The 20,499-nt window shown below is 36.8% G+C and overlaps 1 protein-coding gene across 1 annotated transcript in view; it reads left to right on the top strand.

Annotated features, from left to right (window-relative positions):
• Positions 1-1,812: 1,812 nt before the first annotated feature.
• LOC113039654 (anthrax toxin receptor 1-like) overlaps positions 1,813-20,499 on the top strand; it is a 51,332-nt gene continuing 32,645 nt past the window's right edge. Inside the window, exons 1-10 of the mRNA XM_026197638.1 lie at positions 1,813-2,272; positions 12,269-12,340; positions 12,610-12,681; positions 12,833-12,914; positions 13,177-13,210; positions 13,979-14,058; positions 15,241-15,309; positions 15,444-15,524; positions 17,894-17,954; positions 18,378-18,476. Coding sequence (XP_026053423.1) covers positions 2,130-2,272; positions 12,269-12,340; positions 12,610-12,681; positions 12,833-12,914; positions 13,177-13,210; positions 13,979-14,058; positions 15,241-15,309; positions 15,444-15,524; positions 17,894-17,954; positions 18,378-18,476 — 793 coding nt within the window. The 5' untranslated portion in view covers positions 1,813-2,129. The remainder of the gene's footprint in view (positions 2,273-12,268; positions 12,341-12,609; positions 12,682-12,832; positions 12,915-13,176; positions 13,211-13,978; positions 14,059-15,240; positions 15,310-15,443; positions 15,525-17,893; positions 17,955-18,377; positions 18,477-20,499) is intronic.

A 20,499-nucleotide genomic window follows, 5' to 3' on the forward strand; every position in this document is an offset into this window, starting at 1 on the left:
GATTTCATAATAATAATAATTTTCGTTGCAAAAAAGTCACATAAATCTTAGCAGAAAGTTGAAAAATGTTGCATTTACTTCACACAAGTAAATCGCCATTATTTCCCAATGCGAACCTTATGAAGTGACGTAAATGCGCGATGTGAACATCATCTGTGAAGCCCGCGGTGAAACCAGGGTGAAGGACACAAATCATTCTCATCTGCCAACAAAATTAAGCGCAAAAGACCACGCAAAGCAGTTACCTTGTTACATGGTACATGACAGTGGGGGCAAATTATTTTGAGAAAGGGATGAGGATGAGGATGGCGAATGATAGGCCAGTGTTAGAGGCTACGCAGTTAGCTTTCATTTTCACAGTGGACTGTTGTAGTTTCATTCAGAAGTTGATGCACCTCTACAGTTGTAAGATTGTACTTTTTTGTTACAGAATACTACCAAAACCTTACAGTTGTAAGTATATTAGTAGTATGTAAAATAATTTACGTTGCAATAAGAGATAGCACTTTGCAATTCCTGTAAAACAGCATTTGTATATTTGTGTGTATATTTTATTTGTATTCATTTTTACAGAAGTAGTTGAATATTCCTTTTGTAAAGCTAGAGAACCTGTTTGACTCAATGTTTTGTAAGTTTGAGCCATGTGTTAATTAAGGTCTGAAATAAAACAGAATGAGAACTTAAATATTCTGTGATTTAATATGCTTGCTTATCATAGGAAGTCATAAAAAATGACTCATTACAGTAAGGTAGTAGCCTAGTGAGAACAGGGTGTTGGGGGGGGGGGGTCATCTTTTTTTCTCTTTTTCATCAAACCGCAGTTTTTGCAATTTCCCGCAATTTCATCGCATAAGATTGCAAAAATATCCCGCCTATTCCATCACATTTTTTACGAAAACCTGCCACAAAATCAAGGATTTTTGTCCACAACAATCACCAAAAAAATCTGTGTTTTTCCGGAGGGACTGATAATATGCATATGTTGTGAGTATTTACAGTGTTTCTTAATTTGCATGTGTTGTGAGATTTTGCAGGGCGTTTTGTTTTATGCATGTGCTGTGAGGATTTGCAACACTTGTGTTGTCAAACTGATGAAGATGTTTTTTTTTTTTTTTGGTGCTTTTTCAATTTGCATGTGTTTCTTAAATTGAGCTCTCTCGGCCATCGTACTTCAGGCTTTTGAAGAACATTTATTTGTTCATCTCTCATTCATTACTATGTAATTTAATGCATTGAATTAAATGTTTTGAAACCCAAGGGCTGATAAAACTATAAGCATTTAAATATCATACTACTAAGACCTATTATTGGGTGATACAGAGTGACAACTGGTATTTATATCATTGTGTGTAAATAATCTGCTATACTATAGTAAATCACATCTCATTGATTTGCATTTTAAGCTAAAAACATTTTATCTTATAAATATAAATATCAGAAATTGCATATTTTTGCTCAGTTTGGGCCTCTGAACAAAACTGAGGTCTTTTTTCCTCGGCTCCATACTGTAAACTATTCAATTTCCAAAATTGAGATCACTGGACTATTATAAAACCACTGTATTGTTTTGTATGTCAGGCTTTCCAGGAAAAAAAAAAAAGAAAGTGTTGGAATTTATTATTATGTGATGGTGTCAATAAGCAAACAGTTTCACTAACATTTCTTACCACCAGATGGCAAAATAACAACCTTAATCACGCTTTGGGTTTCTTTATTGCTTTAAAAAAAGAGGATGGAAAGTTGTTTTGGAGTCAAGGGGCTGAGAGAGACAATGATTGGAAAAGACACACACACACACACACACACAATCAACCACACTCCCTCCCACACTCCATTAATCTAACAGCAACTGGGGCAGCAAGCAGAAGTGTGTCAGACTTTAGGGTGCATGTGCACATTTCTTCTTTAGAACCAAGATTCTTTCTTAGAGACATTTTCTTTCTTTCCTTCTGTAAAGTATTTACTCTGCTGCCAGTAGAAGCAAAGAAAACTTAAATTGGTTTCTCAAAATTAACTCCACAGAACAGCTGCACACATTACGGACTGTCAAGGACCCCGTGGAACCTTACTTTTCTCTCATGGTTGCTTTTGTATTTTTCCTGTAGTCCTGACTTTTGCTTGACACAAACATGTGCAGACTTTTGAGGATAGCATTTTTGCTCTGTGTCAAATTGGTGGACACTGCAAATGGGAATACAGGACTAATGCCTAAAAGAGAGACAGCAGCTTCCTCCTGCTATGGGGGTTTTGACCTGTACTTTGTACTAGACAAGTAAGTTATCCTGTGATTTACCACTTTTTCTTATCAGTACATGCTTATATGTATGATAATACTGTAAATGCTGTGTTGGCGTCTGTAGACCATACAAGACTCACTATGACTGATGTTTTGGGGCAAGGTTTTGTTAGAGTGAGGAAGGCTAAGTTAAGTTTTCATGTATTAATGTTTTATCACATTTTTTGATAGACACTGCCCTGAAGAGTCATATTTTAATACTTTAAAGATCATTTTAAAATTAATTCCTATGCCATGAATACCATTACATTAGATTCAACGTATTAAAGTGGCATCTGCAGCAAACTTTTCTGATAGCTACAGTAATTAATTTTTTTCTTCATCTTTTTTGCTAAATTACTTTTAATCCAAGTCAGCTCTCCACAAGTTTACATAGGTTTTCTATCAGGGTAACTACAGGTGTAGATCATCACATTAACTTACATGATCCTCTAACGATTGAAAACCATAAAATATCCAATTACATTTTTTCTATTTTCTATTGGTTTACCTTCTGTGTAGTATTTTTCTTGAGAAGAGTTCATATGCTATCTTTTTTTAAATCAATTCCATGCAGGTTGATTGGAAAGAGAAAAAGATTTCCCGTGTAACATATATGTCATGCAACAACAATATCGCTTGAGGTGGGAAAATTGCATGTTAGGGGTCAATGCGTACAAACTGGCTGGATGAAAGTACTGCCCCTTGAGGGCAGTTTACAAACATGCAGCACTGATCCAAAAAGACTGCAAGATAATGATGGATTAAACAGCTGGGTTAAGAGCCCATTTGCCGTAATAGAATCACATTAGCAGTTTAATAGAAAAGTGAAAAAATCTGAAATAATAACAAATAAAAAGCAATCTGAAGTCGGGAAGAGATTGATGTTTTACTGCTTTCTTAAAATATACTCCAGTAATCACTTTTTATAATTTAGAAATGATTTCAGTGCATTTTGACTACAAATTAAGGTTGTTTTAGTCTTGTTTGATAGTTTGCTTGGCAACTCACAAGCTACCTTGACCTAATTTTTGCATGCAGCCTTATAAAAGCACACAGAAAATCACATACGGTTCTAAACTCAATCATAATACTGTGATGTTTACTGGTGTGATGCTAGCTTTATACAATACCACACACACACACACATGGACATACAATAGATTGGATGTGGGTCATAGTTTCCAAGTATTTCTGTTTAGTCTAAACTTTAGTGCTACTTGGCAACTTTTCCCACAGTGTTATGCCCATGTTCAACGAACGTGTTTTAAGGATGACAAACACAGCTGTGTTTCCTAATACATGTAAATCATTCCTCACGAGCAGCCTGTCAGTTCAGCTGTGAATGTGATGTTATTGTTGGACAGATTCATACTGTTATACAGTGACATACAGCTATAATGTCAACTCATTTCCCTGTTACTCCACTGCCTTGGATATTACAAATCAAAGCCTGTCAGATCAGGTTCTTTTCTATTTTGTTCATTTGTTTTTTATTTTATTTTATTTTTTTCCAGTAAGAACATTTTCCTGAATATGATTATTGTATATTAGTGCAAAGAAGATTTATAATATAATATTCATGTGGTGTTCAGTCTGATCACCTAGTGGCCGAGCAACAGCGTGATGATACTTAAAATAATAAAAGATTATGTGCTTTCAGAGGAACCCCTTTCATCAGCTTCAAGACTTGTGAAGTCAAGTATTATGGTTTTACTAGATACACAAAATTAATTCTAGAAATGCTGTGGGAGAATAGAGTTAATGAAAGCTCTGATGGCAGAACATGCTAACAAAGCAAACAGCTGTAATCAGCAGGGAATGATCGCGAAAGGTTCCTATTTTGCACTTGTACAATTTAATAGAACAAGTTGAGTTTTAAATTTAATTATTATTGTTATAAATTAATTCTAAATTAATCAGTATAATAGTTTGAGTAAAAGGCTAAAAGGTTAATGTAAGGATTTCTTAGCATTTGTTAATAGTTTCACTAGTTTCACCTTCATATCATTCATAAACATATACATAGAGTAGCAAAAGTCAAAAATGAACATTGCTAATGTCTCCAAGACACTTCAAGAAAACTGCAAAGCTATAGTACTGTGTAACGTTTTAGGCACTTGTGTAAAAATACTGTAAAAAGTGAGGATGCCATCAAACATAATGCCATAAAAAGGATGTATTAATTAACTTCCATTAACTATTAGCTTTGCAGGTTTCTTGAAGTGTCTTGGAGACATTGGCAATGTTCTTCTGGGTTGAGTCTGTCTCAGTTTGTTCTGTTTCTTCATGTTATTCCAGACAAACTGATGATGATGAGATCAGATCTCTGTGTGGAGCACTGGCTTCTGTCAGACTCCTTGTGCAGACAAGAATCTCACATAAAAATAATGTTTGGAAATTTAAACTGATATTTACTACTGACACAAAGATAGAAATAACTGACTTAAAACCATTTTTTGTTGTTGTTGAAAATACTAGTGGCCTAAGACTTTTGCTCAGTACCATACTATATATATATAGTATATTTAGTATATCAAGTATATTTATGACAATTATATTGCATACAGTTAGTGTTGGCGGTATGGTTATGTTCTGGGCAAAAACTCCACATGCCGGTCCATGCAGCCATGCTTGGACAAAGTGGAGAGAGCAGCTAAACAACCCCCCCCCCACCCCCCACCCCCCTGGGGTACAGAACAGAACCCATATATACATACATAATATCAATTCACGAGTCAATTCATGAGTTGTAAACAAAATCTGCTTCCAAATGAAGAGACTTTAAAGAACGAAAAAAGTTAGATCGGATTAGTTGGTGGAGTTGGGGTTGGAGAAGGTAGTTAATTGCAAGCAGCAATGCGATGGAAGAGACGCTAAAGAATGGGAATTTAAATAGACTGCATGTGATACTGCTGACTGCCGGCTGATGCAGGCGTGACTAACATGGCCTGACTGAAATAATGCGATGCTGAATAGTTACTCATAATTAATTTAGCATTGTAGCTTTTCTTATTTATTTACAATAAATAATAAAAACTCCTCTTAAAACCTATAAAAACAGGTTTACAGCTGTAAACAAGAAAATGATGATTCAGTAATGCAAACATATATCAATTTTGCTGTAAAGCTGCTTTAAAAAGCCAATAATAAACAGTCACTATAAAGTTGAGTTCAGTTCATTTGTTGATTCAATTCAGTTCAATAAGTGTATAAAGTCAATCAACAATGGAATAGCTTTAATTAATCTACTGTATAAAGAAGCTATGGGGAAAACAGTGATGTCATCGGTCCAGCTCACTTCACTTCTCATCCAATAATTTCAGTGCATTTAAATAATTATTATTGCAAATAGTAAATGTCACTAAGAATGCCAAAAGGTAACAGTGGCAAGGAACCCAAACTCCATCAGTGACCAAAGTTGGGGAGGCCAGTTTCATGTATTTTAAATGATACAGCAGATACAAAACACAACTGGTCATAATCTGTCATGCAGTGTAACGGTCTATTAAAAACTTTCAGCTGACAAGACATGTTACAGAATTAATTGAATATGTAAAACAGGAGCATTCTAGCAATCATGGCACAATCCCCACTATTAAGCACTGGTTGTGTTTAACATAGTTTGATTTATCAAAACAAATCAATCAGCAATCACTTGGATATTGTTTGATTGCTCTACCTATGGGCCATTTATGTGGCTCCACCTTTATTGCTGTGGGCTTGATGGTTTGGCTCATGTTCTCAGCAGGGTCTGTGAAGGCCATTTACCGTTCTCCTCCATTCATTCAGCTCAAGTGTTTTTGCAGACAGAGCAACAAGAGAACAGTTAAGAAGCAGTGGTGGGAATGAAGACATGTGTTATGAAACTAATAATATCACTCAACTCTAATGACCAGGAAGGCCTGTTGTTGTCTCTGAAATAGTTCTGGAATACATCTGCTTCTGGTGGGTCAATCACATTCCTTAGATCAATCTTTTTGAAAATTGTCCCAAATTTTCAACATAATTGTCCCTGGTACCTATTCATTTCTCTGCAAAATGAAATAACCAGTGCAATAATTATTAATAGTTGTATTATTAGTATTTGTGAATGAATATATTATTCAATTCAGATCTTTGGATTCTGTTAAACTAGTCTGCACAATGGTCTATTGATTCATTTTATGAATCTGTGATGATGTGATTCTTCACTTGATCAAAGAGAAAACACACGATGGAGCTTATGTGACATCTGCTTTTCACATGGTTAACCACCAGATCCTCCTATCAACCCTACTGGCAAAAGGCATCTCAGGAACCACACTTCAATGGTTTGAGTCTTATCTGTCAGATAGGTCCTTTAAAGTGTCTTGGAGAGGTGAGGTGTCCAAGGCACAACATCTAACTACCGGGGTGCCTCAGGGCTCAGTTCCTGGACCTCTTCTCTTCTCTGTCTACATGGCATCATTAGGTTCTGTCATTCAGAAACATAGCTTTTCATACCACTGCTATGCTGATGACACTCAACTCTACCTCTCATTCCATCCTGATGATCCGATGGTAGCTATTCACATCTCAGCTTGTCTAACAGACATTTTTTGCTGGAGGATGGACCATCACCTTCAACTCAACCTTGCCAAGACAGAACTGCTTGTGATTCCAGCAAACCCATCGTTTCATCACAATTTCACCATCAAGTTAGGCACATTAACCATAACTAACAGCTAGAATCCTTGGAGTTATGATTGATGATCAGCTGACTTTCTCAGACCACATTGCTAAAACTGTCCAATCCTGTCCCATTTCTCTGTCTTTATCCCCATCAAAAAATTTCTGAGGAATGTTTCCAACACCTTGTCTGTCTAAATCTTTGTTAGTGAGCAATTCTCCTTTTGCCGAGATAATCCATCCACCTCAACAAGATGCTTATTCGACAGCATGATAAGCATGACAGGTGTGCCTTAGGCTGGCCACAATAAAAGGCCACTATAAAATGTGCAGTTTTATCATAAGGCACAATGCCACAGACGTCACAAGTTTTGAGGGATGCTGCAATTGGCATGCTGCCACCCAGACAGCTGCTGCAACAATCGGTTTGCATAATCAAAGAATTTCTGCACAAACTGTCAGAATCTGTCTCTGTGAAGATCATCTGCATGCTCGTCCTCCTCATCTGGGTCTCAACCTGACTGCAGTTCATCGTCATAGCCAACCAGAGTGGGCAAATGCTCACATTCTATGGTATCTGGCACACTTTAGAATCAATGAATCCCGGTTTTCACTGTACAGGGTAGATGGCAGACAGCGTGTATGGTGTCATGTGGGTGAGCGGTTTGCTGATGTCAACATTGTGGAACGATTGACCCATGGTGGCAGTGGGGTTATGGTATTGGGTAGGCGTATGTTATGGACAAAGAACACAGGTGCATTTTATTGGTGACATTTTGAATGTACAGAGATACTGTGATGAGATCCTGAGGCCCATTGCTGTGCCATTCATCCACGACCATCACCGACCATGTTGCAGCATGATTATGCATGGCCCAATGTTGCAAGGATCTATACACAATTGCTGGAAGCTGAAAACATCCCAGTTCTTGCATGGCCAGCATGCTCACCAGACATGTCACTCATTGAGCATGTTTGGGATGTTCTGGATCGGTGTATATGACAGCGTTTTTCAGTTCCTGCTAATATCCAGCAACTTCACACAGCCATTGGAGAGGAGTGGACCAACATTCAACAGGCCACAATAAACAACCTGATCAACTCTATGTGAAGGAGATGTGTTGCACTGTGTAAGGCAAGTAGTGGTCACACCAGATACTGACCCCAATGCAGTAAAACTGCACATTTTAGAGATTTGTGAACAATAATTGAGAGAATAGGCCTTTGTGTACATAGAAAAAGTCTTAGATCTCTGAGTTCAGCTCATGAAAATGGGTGCAAAAAAAGTGTTGTGTTTATAATTTTCTTCACTATAGTTAAGAAGTTACAGTATATTAGTTATGAATAGTATTTTTAAAACATTAGAACATTTTAGAGTAAAATTTGCTTATGACAGTTATGCTTTATACAACATTTTTATGATTTTTGTGACTGACTGATATTTATGATAATACATTATACCTAGCTTAACTGTACAGTGAGGACTGCAATACTCCTATTACAGTTTAGGACAAAGCCTTCATCATTTTAATATGGTTTTATTAGTCATCTGGCTCTGAACACCACACTATACCTGAGCAAAGATTGAATATAACATGTAAAGCAACTTGCGTAATGGCTGCTAGACAAACTGCTGTTGTTTTGAGTCCAGCCTGAAGTGAAATGCCCTCGTTGAACTCTTCTCGATCTGAAATAAGAAGAGATGTGGTTGAGGGTGGGTTTCGTGCTCTCATCCAGTCCCAATAATTATCTAAACCTTTAGGTCAACGAGGAACTGAATAAAGTGACAATCCAGTACAATTTCAGTGACAATGAATTGGCAATCTTGGGCAGCTGTAGAAGGCTAGTTCATTAAAAGTTTTAGCTAAATCCTTTGCTTTTACACACTCGCACACACATACCAGTTGCCTCTTGTTAAACCATTACACCATCAGCTCCAGATGTTCCAAACGCTGTCTGCTTTGGCTGCTTTAGAGCCCTGGCTCTCACTAGCAATGGAAAAAAAGTGAGAGAGGGAGAAAAACATGCATAGGATAAAATGATGACTCAGGCAGTGCCTAAACAATTCAGATACATTTGTCACATTATCTCACATAATTTCATTGCAATGAATAATTCTAAACACATAATGATGTGGAGCAGAACCTTTTATTGTTTCAGCTAGTGGCCCCAAAGGGTATTTGGACAATCTTCAACTACAGGAATTAGTGTGTTTCTTAAACTACAGGAATTTTTATGTCCCAGTGGGAGGCTTTTATTCAAACTAAAAGATTTTTCTTTTATTCTTGTGTTGTTATAGAAAAGCGGCTCATGAATTATTTTATTGACTGGCCCATCATCACTTATTTTTGTTACTTATAAAATGCCTTTTATTATTATTATTATTATATTACCCTTATCTCAAAGCCATAGTTTCAGATTTCAGTAACTAGTTGCTTATCAACATGCAAATTACTAGCATATGGATGTTTATTAGTATTTATAAAGCACATATCAATGTCTTATTCTTCATGACTATATTCTAGATATCTTAATCTAAGCCCATACCAAAACTTAATAACTGCCTTACTCTTTAGGAATTTATCGAGGCAAAAGTTAGTTAATTTAGAATTGGTCCCCAAACTAAATTGTGACTGGGATTTTCATATTGGCTTTTGAATTTAAATATTTCACAAGATTGTGATTAACACAATGAGTTGTGAAAGCAAACTAGTCAGTGTAAGTTTACTTGTTCAATGTGATGAAGTTTCGGAAGACCATATTTCAGGCCTTTAACCAAAAACTGGTACAAAGCGCTCTCTAGAGGATGCAACGTCTCGTTCCCTATTCTCAGGGAACCATGGTTACATTCATAACCTGAGACGTTCCTTTTCGAAAGGGAACTCCACGCTGCATCCTCTAGAGAGCGTTTTGGGAATGGTATACCATTGCGCCATTCTGAGTGATAAGTGCCTAGGTAACAGTTTCCCCAAGTAAGGACTTGGGGAACAGCACCCCTACCAGTGAAACTGCTACGCTTTATAGCAGGCTCAAGCTCCAAACATCATAGACTACTTCACCCGCCAAAGTCTGGAGCTCTAAGAAAGGAGGTCTCCGCATAATGACCGAGAGGAGACCTTGCTACACTCAACGCCAGAGGCAGGTAGTGAGGCTCAAATAAAGAGCCTACTACCCGCATTCCTGCCTAAGCGGAGCTCTGGGGAGCGGAGGCTTCACCAGAAAACTAGGGGAAACCTACAATGATCAACCCTGGAAGGGGAGCTCTTAAGAGTGGAGGTCTCAGCAAAATGAAGCGAGAGGAGACCTGGCTACACTCAGTGCCAGAGACAGTTAGCGAGGCTCAAAGAGAGCCTACAAACTCAATCACTACCCACTACATACAGCATAACGACTCTCTGAAGCGAGAGGAGACCTAGCTACACTGCCAAATACAGTTAGCGAGGCTCATAAAAAGGGAGCCTGCATACCAAACAGTCTAAACCATGAGGACAGAAGGAGGCTAACTAAGTCCTAGTACCAGCCCAAGACACCTTATTTCCAAGTCCTTGTCTAGGGCGGAACTGTCCCTGTTGCTCCTTCCTTCTATTTCTACACTTTGCCTCCCTGAATTTACTAACCACCTTCTCAACAGATGTGCCGAATACTTCAGAGGGCGAAACCGGCGTATCAAGAAGAAAAAAAAAAATTCTTTCACCCCGATGTCTGCCAGGTTCACCCACAGGTGGCTCTCCATGGCCACCATTGGGGAAAAAGGGACAAACGAGAGCAGAGCTTCTTCAAAGAGAACCGCTCACAACAAATGCACTGTTCCCTCGAGAGCAGAACGCGCATGCTCCTCACCCAAGCACATAACTCAAAGTTTGTGTGCATCATCCGGTGTCAAATAGCATGGACATGGATCTGCACATTTCCTGAAATGCCTAAGATTAGACATTCCCCCTTTACTTACTGCTCACACTTCAGAACAAATGACCATGAAGACAACAAAGAGGATGATGTGTTCCACAGGTGCTCAATTGGTTATGTCATAGTCTTCCGCCTGCCAATGTCAAGTTCGTTGTCGTTATTTCATTCATGCTTCAGGCACCGGCCAAGCTGAAAGTGTTCCCAAAGTGCCCTCTAGAGGACGCAGCGTGGAGTTCCCTTTCGAAAGGAACTAACTGTTCTCGAAACAGAACTAACAAATATTGCTACAAGTGTGACTGCATCATATAATAATTGCTGTTAATATTGTTCATCGTCTGGCTGACTACGTCTTGTATTCATTTTTATGAAAAATCCTGTCATACGCGCACAAACTGACAGTCACCACTTATAAGCTACTGCTAAATATCGTAGTAACTTAATTTTCTGTTGCTTTGTAATGATTTGTATTGTAAAAAGGGCAATACAAATAAACTTGAATTAAGTGACGTGACATATGGTGACCCGTACTCAGAATTCGTGCTCTGCTTTTTTTCGTGCATTGTACATGCACTCCCCCACCTACAATTTCTGTTTGCCCGAGACTCAAACTCACAACCCTTCAATTGTGAGTCTGACTCTCTTACCATTAGGCCACGACTTCCCCCGTGGGAATTTGAATTGAATTGAATTGAATTGAACTGGTAGATTTCACTTGCCAGTGATTGATTTAGATGCTGGAAATAGGTTTAGCGCAGACTTTGTGTTTAAGAGTTTCATCGTCTGTGTTTTTACACCACAGTTAGCAAACTATTCTTATTGATATCAATGGATGCATAGAGTAGCCCAGAATTTTTGATCTTGACCAGGGATGTGAAACTTCTCTGAGTTTAGCTCCAAACCGAATTAAACACACCTGAACAAGCTAATCAAGGTCTTCAGAATTTCTAGAAACTTCCAGGCAGGTAAATTGGAGTTTGTTTGGAGTAGGACAGTCACCATCCAGAAACTGAGATTGACACTTCTAGACATTCAAGATCCAGAAAGATAGTCTTACATAACACATAGAATAGATATGCTTTGTGTAAAATATATATTTTTGTTGTTGTTTTTTTTAAGTCAAAATGTATTAGATCATTTGAAATCATTTAGCCTTTAAGAACAAGCGTTTAAGCTTCAAAAAAAGTCAATGGCATATTGACAGCTGGCATCACATTCATTCAGACAGAATGTTCTGGGAGGATGCATGGATTTTTGAATGATTTCCCTTTAAAGAAAATAAAAATATGTCAATGCAGTTTCTGAACTGAAAAACAAAAACAAAAAACTATTCACTCAGCTGTAAATCTAAAACTTCAGCTATTCCTCTCAGCTTGTGCATCTTTATCGCCCCCTTGATGTTCAGCTATAAGTGTCCAATATATCTGTTTCTCCCTCCAGATCAGGAAGTGTGCAGCATCACTGGAATGAAATATATAACTTTGTGGAACATCTGGCCCATAAGTTCATAAGGTAGGCAAAGACAGATTCTCACAAATCTCCGTGAGTGTGCATATCTTTTTCTACTACTGTATATGTGGATGAAAAGTAATGTCAAAAATCCTTTAAAACGTTCAACTAAAATATTGCATCACTAGTTGCAAGTTTTTTGTGAAGTAGGAGTAGGAATGTGTGGGATCACATTGAAAGACTTCTGTACAATTAAAATATGCTTTTAAAATTGTAATATGCAATTTCAGTTATTTCAAAGTTATCTAATATACGTTTGTTATTACATCTAGCCCTCAGTTGCGGATGTCCTTCATTGTATTCTCTGATCAGGGCAATATTTTGATGTGGCTTACAGAAGACAGGTGAGTGAATTAAAATGATCTGTATTAATTTCTGATTTAACTCATGTCATTAGCAAAAACGCACTGTATCCACTTTTGCAATCTGGAAGGGGGTTGACTATGGTATTGGCTAAAAATATAAGCCCCTTACGCTCTGTTTCGTTTTGGGCAGGGACCAAATTCGGAAAGGTTTGGAGGAACTCCATAAAGTTCGACCAGGTGGAGACACGTTTATGCATGAAGGCATTCAGCGGGTGAGTGGGCCAATAGGAACCATCTAGGCGTCAGTATCGCCAAGCCAGCAGTGAAAAATGATGTGAAATATCCTTCACGAAGGTTATGTTTGGCCAGTACTCAGACAAATGGGCCTAAAAACATAAAACTGTTGAGTTTTTAAATGATCTTTCACAGATAGGTACATTTATTCCTCATCTGTCAGTGAAATATCCAGTTATTGTGAATGTTGTTTGATCTACAATATTAATGATGTTTTTTTATTTATTTTTCTACTACTAGGCCAGTGAACAGATTTACTATGGTAACTCTGAGGGTAGGTCCATTTCAAACACTTTCTTGCTGAAACAAGAAACAGTTTAGATTAGTTTAAGTAATCTTCAAGGTGGTCTTAAATGGCTTTAGATTACTTAGATAATTGCAGATAGACTAGCTTAAAGGGATAGTTCACATTTACTCACCATCATGTTGTATCAAACCCATACAAATTTCTGTCCTCTGTTAAACACAAAAGAAGATATTTTGAAGAATGTTGTTAACCAAACAGTTGCCCATAGCCACTGACTTTAACAGAATGGAAAAAAAAAGAAACAAATTCAATGAAACCCCTTATACTGTTAATTATCAAAAAATATTGGTTGCACTTTATTTTACAGTATGTGTACTAACATGTACTTATAGTGTACTTACAGTGTATTTATCTAAGAAACTTCTGGTTACACAAGGTAACTACATGGGGTAGGGTTAGGTTTAGGGGTAGGTTCAGGGTTAGTACCTAGTTATTACATAGTTATTGTAATTACTATAATAAGTACATAGTATGTACATGAGGAACGGGACTGTAAACTAAAGTGCTATATTACCTTAATTAGTTATATAACCTAGTGACCACCTGAACAAGTTTATCTGGTTTAACTGTTTCCAATCAGCATATATACTGTTTATTTACCTTATATTGTCCATTAAGATATCAAAACTACTTTGCACCACTAGCTAGTTTCAACATGCTTCAACAGTTAAAAATGTGTAGCTTAAAATCTGGCATTAAGTTGCAATCATGATAAAGCTTTGATTCTCTGTGAAGGATATCGCACAGCCAGTGTGATCATCGCCCTCACAGATGGAGAACTGCATGAAGATCTCTTCTATTATGCTGAGAGAGAGGTGAGAATGATGAAAGACAGAAGAAGAGAAAGAAAAAGAGTGGAGGGCTTGACAGTCCCTTGTGTAAAAAAAGAAGAATGCTTCGTACTCATTTTATGAGGAGTTTATTATGGAAATAGTACTTTAAAAGAATATACTTAAATACAAACTGAATGTAATGATTCAACACTTGATTTCATGTTTTTTTTTTATATATCAGTTGTAATTAGCACTAAAAACATTATAACCCTCTTAAGTAGGACATAAGTACATCTTTATATGAAATTACATAATAACAGTTATTGTCTTTAAAATAAGGTTAAAATGTTCTGCTGAATGTACTGACAAGAGTTTATGGTAAACTAAAATATGCTTTATTGTAATTTTTGTTGTAACGTTGTACTTAAATATATTTGTAATTACACATTTGTAATGCTGAAATGGCAATTTAGTACATTACAAATATGTTAAACAGTTAAAATTATAATAAATTACCTGGCATTTGTTTTAATCAAGTACTGAAACATAAATTGTACACTTTTAATTTGACATGATTACAAAGTGCAATTTTTAAAAGTTTACTTAAGTGTGTTATGAAAGTCATGGAAATGCACTCTTTAAGTGCACTTAAGTGGCATTTTATTATCTGCAAGCTTTTTTAAGGATTTGAAGTACATGACAAGTGTGTATTCAGTACAGTTTGGTGTATTTCCTTCTCACAAGGGGTATCATCAACGAGAGCAACAATGTTCACTGTTTGGTGTTTTTCTTTGTGTTCATGAGTTGAAGACAGGGTCATCGGTGGCCCTGGGAATAAGATCACACATTTATCTTTTCTTCATCATCTTGTAACACAGATAGTAACATTATTATAACAGTGTACACCGATAAGAACCATATCTGTGGTTAAACATGAATAACAGAGAACAGCAAATCTTATGAGCTATAGTATAACTCATGAGCATGTATTTTTTATGTTGCTGAAATAATAAGTGTACTTATCCCCATGCTTTGACCCACTTTTACTTTTAGCTTCAACCAACAAAGACATTATTTAGCATCTAATGATCAGAATTACCCAGCGTCCTCTTCATAGATGTTCAGCTTTGCCACCTAGAACCAAAAGCATGCTCTGTGGATGAAGCAGTGCATGGCTAATAGTTAACATGAGTCTGGGGTGTTTGTGCTCTGTGTTTCCTTCAGGCCGATCGCTCTCGTAGCCTGGGTGCCTCTGTGTACTGTGTAGGAGTGAAGGATTTCAATGAGACTCAGGTGTGTGTGTGCATGTTTGGGTTTTAAAACTAGATTGTGGCACTATGCCAGACTGTTACATGGTTTCTAGAAATTACGCTTAGAGTGGATGGGTGGGTATGTAATACTTGTAATACTTTTTATTGTTTTTCTAGCTGGCCAAGATTGCTGACAGCAAAGACCATGTCTTTCCAGTAAATGACGGCTTTGAAGCTCTTCAAGGTGTCATTGGTTCGGTAAGTGTTTTTGCTTTGTTTTGCGATAATTTACATCCTATATGAAAAATATTGTTGTGAGAAATGTTTTTTTTATCATTATATTCTAATGATCAGGCTAACAGGCTGGGTTATAAAGTTTAAAATGGGCTCAGATTTAACTGTGTGAGAGGTTTATATGCGTCAAAAAGAATTACATAAAACAGAAATATGTTTAAAAACGGTGTATTTACAAAGTTCACAGGACTTTAAAACAACACAATAAAACCAGGAAAACCCAGTCTGTAAAAACAGAGTTCTCTGCACCCTACCCTAAAAACAGTCCAAGAATCCCAGAGTGCTGAAAAAGTCCCAAAGTGAGTCCACCAGTGTATATACAATCCAAAATGAAAGGGAAGTCCACACAAAGGAAACTTCCCAATCCAGATGTGTTTTGTAGCTGTTAGTGGCCACTTTGTTTGGCATACAGCTCTCTTTATACATTTCCTGCATCCAACCATACAATTTTTAAAGACATATACTCACTAAAATCTTATGAATAATAAAATGTACTTAAGAAAACAGGCTAACCAGTTAAAACTCATTGCAATAAATAAAGCGGTAAAACATGTCTCTTATGTGACAGTGTCACATATAAAACAAATATCATTATGATTGTTTCCATTCATTTAACTTTTTCTTTTTTCTTTTATCAATTTATTTTGAAAGTAGTTTCACTACTTCACAACTACCACATCACTGCGGATTGTAATTTTGGTACCACATTGATTTGATTTAATATTTTAAGTAATTTTGATTAAGCATTTAAACTTAACTTTTACATTTAAATTAGCTTGATTAAATTAGCTGAGAAAGTGTCATCCTTCATTCATGCCATCTCTGTGCATTGCTTTCTTTTTACTGAATTAATTAATTAATTAATTTAACTAATTGTTCCCTGTTCACAAGGATTTACCAGATTACTGCACTAGTGTTTTATTTTTTTCATATAATTAATTTTCAAGTGATTTATTTCTAATTTAGTACATATTTTGTTAATTTCTGAAATTGTTATGCAATTGTTTTTAATATCTTTAAATTAAAGAGAGTGATATCATAAATATCAGCTTTATATTGGCCATTGACCACCCTGCTGTCTAAGACAGCGACCACCACGAAATCAGTATCCATCGGCCAATAATTAGCATGACCATGAGTGGAACAAGATGCTTTTCAGACAGTATCTACCAGCAGGGGCAAACACAGCCACGCCAACCAGACAAAGCTTGATCTCCAGGGTAAAAATGACCCTAAGAAACAGCCGTTTAATAAAAAAAAAAACTGAGGAATTTAAGAAAAACACAGAAGTGAAGAACAACAAATAAGAATATTCATTCAGCCCCGTCTGAAGATGGTGTATTTGTCTCCAGTATCAGAGAGACCTCCCATGCCCTTCCTGCATCGCTTTGATCCCACGGTCCGCTGGAGTCTGTCCAAACGCCATCAAAGCCTGTTCAACGTGTCCTTTCTTTTTGCACTGGAAGCTAATCATTTATATTTTTTGGGATATCTGGGTAAAGACTTGTCTCGCCCATGCAGAGGTAAACTGTTTCATGAGCTGAGACTGGGGTCAGTGCAGCTGGCCTCCATCTGCTGTCAATTAGCAGCATGCTGAAAACTCTTGGCCGGAGCTCAGGAGAAGAGTGTTGTAAATCAGCAGGGACCTTGGGCTCTGAAAGCATACTTCCACAGATGACAGAGCAAGGCAGTAGACATGTAGATCAAAACAAGCTTGCCACACATAGGTGCTGGTATGGCCAATGACAGCTGTTTCCATTATGAGAGGAAAGAGACGGAGAAAACAGATGGGCTGTTCAAAACAAAAACGCCACATGAGGATTGTCCTGTTGAGGCACGAGCAGGAGACTTGGTACTGTTACTTGTTCTGCAAACAAAAAAAAAAAATAATAATAATGTCAATGGAAATTCTTCTCCATTTGCTATTTCAATTTGACTGATGAATTTAAAAGGGTTGCTCACCCCAAAATAAAACTTCTGCCATGTTTTACTCACTTTCAAGTTGCTCTATACATGTATGTTCTTCTATTGAACATAAAGATATTTTGAAGAATGTTAGTAAGCAAACACTTTCTGCTCCCCATTGACTTCCACTGTATTTTTTATTTTTATTATTTCTATATGGACGTCAATGACTACCTGTTTGCATTTTTCTAAATATCTTCTTTTGTGTTCAGCATAACACAAAAGATGATGACTGAAAATGATGACAGAATTGTCATTTTTGGGTGAACTGTCCCTTTAAGGAGGTGCAATTGAGTGGTCATTTAGCTTTACTAGGTCAGCTGACCCAGTTGTTCACCTTCTGAATTTTTACTCTTTGTACCCATCAGATCTTGAAGAAATCATGCATAGAAATCCTTGCTGCTGAACCTTCCAGTATCTGTGCTGGAGGTGAGTGTGATTCTCACTAGATCAACTGTTAAGGTCTCTGCTCTAAAGCGTTCAGCAGTAGAAAACTGTCCCCCAGAATAATAAGATTGATATGAATGGAATACAACAAGTTGTCATTGGATCATTGCATTACATGCCTTTAAGAATCACACACATTGGACTTAAAAATACAGTGGATTTATATAATGCATCACTTTAATATGCTGAAGAGGCTTAAAGACCAAACATGTAATGGTTTAAAACTTTAACAAGGCACTTAATTTTTTTAGTATTTTTTTTTATGATACAGTATTTAGTTAACTTTAATTAAGTTGTTCAGGTTCGTGGAAATTTTGCTAATATAAAAACACAAACAGAAACAAATGTCTTTCAATATTCGCTTCACGGTGCAACATTGTGATGTGTGAACTTTCTGTTTTAAAGAGGCGTTCCAAGTCGTCGTGAGAGGAAACGGATTCCTTCATGCTAGAAATGTGGACAAGGTTCTTTGCAGCTTCAGAATAAACGACACCCTTACCAGAAGTAAGTACAATGAAAGAGTTAGGGTACTTGTTTTTGGACTGGACAATTTGGACCGGAGATTTTTCTACAGATGAGTCCACATCATGTGTAATGTGAAAGATGACTCGACAAGGTGGACTTGGACCCAACACTAGTTCACCTAAACATGATAATTCTGGTATCATTTACTCATCCATTTCAAACCTGTTTATTCCATGGAACATACAATTTATTTTTTAGTGCACCACGGACTGTCAAGCTACCAAAAGGCCACAGAAGAAGTGTTACGAACATAGCGTACAGAATGAGACTTGTGCACTTAAATCCGAGTCTACAGCTGTGTTATGAACAGACCTGAATGAGACTCTCTGAGACTCTCAAATAAAATGAGGACATTAGGCTGCATTACAGTAATATCAAACATCACTGAGGGTCTCATAACTTGTGACATATTTGATTTGAGAGCTAATTAGTTCATTAGGTTAGGTTAATAGTGAATGATGGTTTAAATTTCACTCTGTTCCTTACTCAATCTATTGTACATCTCCAGAAGACTTCAATATAGTGCTCGACTGATATGGATTATCTTTATGACACATTTATGGTATTTATTTGTAATTTTGTCAGATATAATTATAATATATTTTTATATTATCATTTTCACAGACCTTTAGTAACTTTGAACTGTTGTTTTTTTGTTTTTGTTTTTTTTGTATAAATTTTTTAAATATTTTTTTTATATTATAATTTTTACAGACCTGTTGTAACTTTGAACTGTTGTTTTGTTTTTGTTTTTTGGAGTGAACCATGCCTTTAAACCAACCATTACATTGCATTATCAAGAACATGTATATTGAACACATCACTGGTTCAATGAAGACTATTAAACAGGGTTGAATGTTATGTGGGATGACAGCAGTCTTATATAAGACATTTATGGGACTTTCTTGCGTAATTACCATATTGTTGGAAGGATTGGAGGCAGAATCTATAAACCCTTCTGATTAGCTGATCATTTTTCCACCGAACGTCCCAGAAGACTTTTAGTTTTCAGATATTCCCTGGAACGGCAACCATGCTGTGTCAGTCCCATTTGTGTTTCGCCAAATAGTAGTTTTTAAAGGCAACATTAGGGGTTTTATATGATGGATTCCTGCCAAATGAAGGAGATATGAGAAAGAAATGCTGCCACACAAAAGACTGACAGCGTTAGCAAAGCCCGTCAGGCAAATGGCTCATGATGGCTCAAATTAATTACTAGTTATTGAAAAGATGTGTAAGCATTGTACATTTAACAAAATCTGCTGTTAATTGTTTGCCAACTTTCCTTTTGAAGTAAAGCTATTAAAATACAAGTGATCCTATGCTGACATTTCATATGCAGCGATACTGTAATCGTATTAAAGCTTCGGGAGGGTTTAATTCTCTTCAAGCAATCATTAATTCATTCAAATTGGTGCTGGTTGTAAGATCAAAGCCCATTCATCTGACTTCAATCCTATTTTACATTATCAGTAATGGCTACCATATTTGGTGCTTCGCTTCTCCTTGCATGTCTTTGCTCTGATTAAAGCCGAATATTTCAAACATGGTAGCATGCTAATTGTTTGTGTCCGATAAAAACCAGAACATCCTGTTGACGAGTGTAACTGTGTCATGGAAGCATTTAAAAAAAAAAAAAAAAAGGAAAAACCTTTTTCTGTCCACCACTCAGCACACTGGTCCCACTTTACCATCCTTAAGGCATATTCTCAGATCTAAACCAAATATACTCCAACTTTGAGGACGCCTGCTGTTTATTTGCTCTTGACCAGTATAAACACTAGAGAGGATATCCTGGAAATGAATGATAATGTCCATCATGCACAAACCTGCTCCCCTTCCTTGGAACCCAAGGCTGATCACAGGGTGTCAGAAAAGAGTCGTGCTCATTAATCTTCTGACTTGCTTCTGATTACTCTGAAGATGTAGCTGTCAAAATCTGCACACTGTTTGTCCTAACCAGAACAGAAGATGGGTATTAGTGCATCAAAATATTATGATA

Source organism: Carassius auratus, chromosome 22 (genome assembly GCF_003368295.1).
Source record: "Carassius auratus strain Wakin chromosome 22, ASM336829v1, whole genome shotgun sequence".
NCBI classification, from domain to species: Eukaryota; Metazoa; Chordata; class Actinopteri; order Cypriniformes; family Cyprinidae; genus Carassius; species Carassius auratus.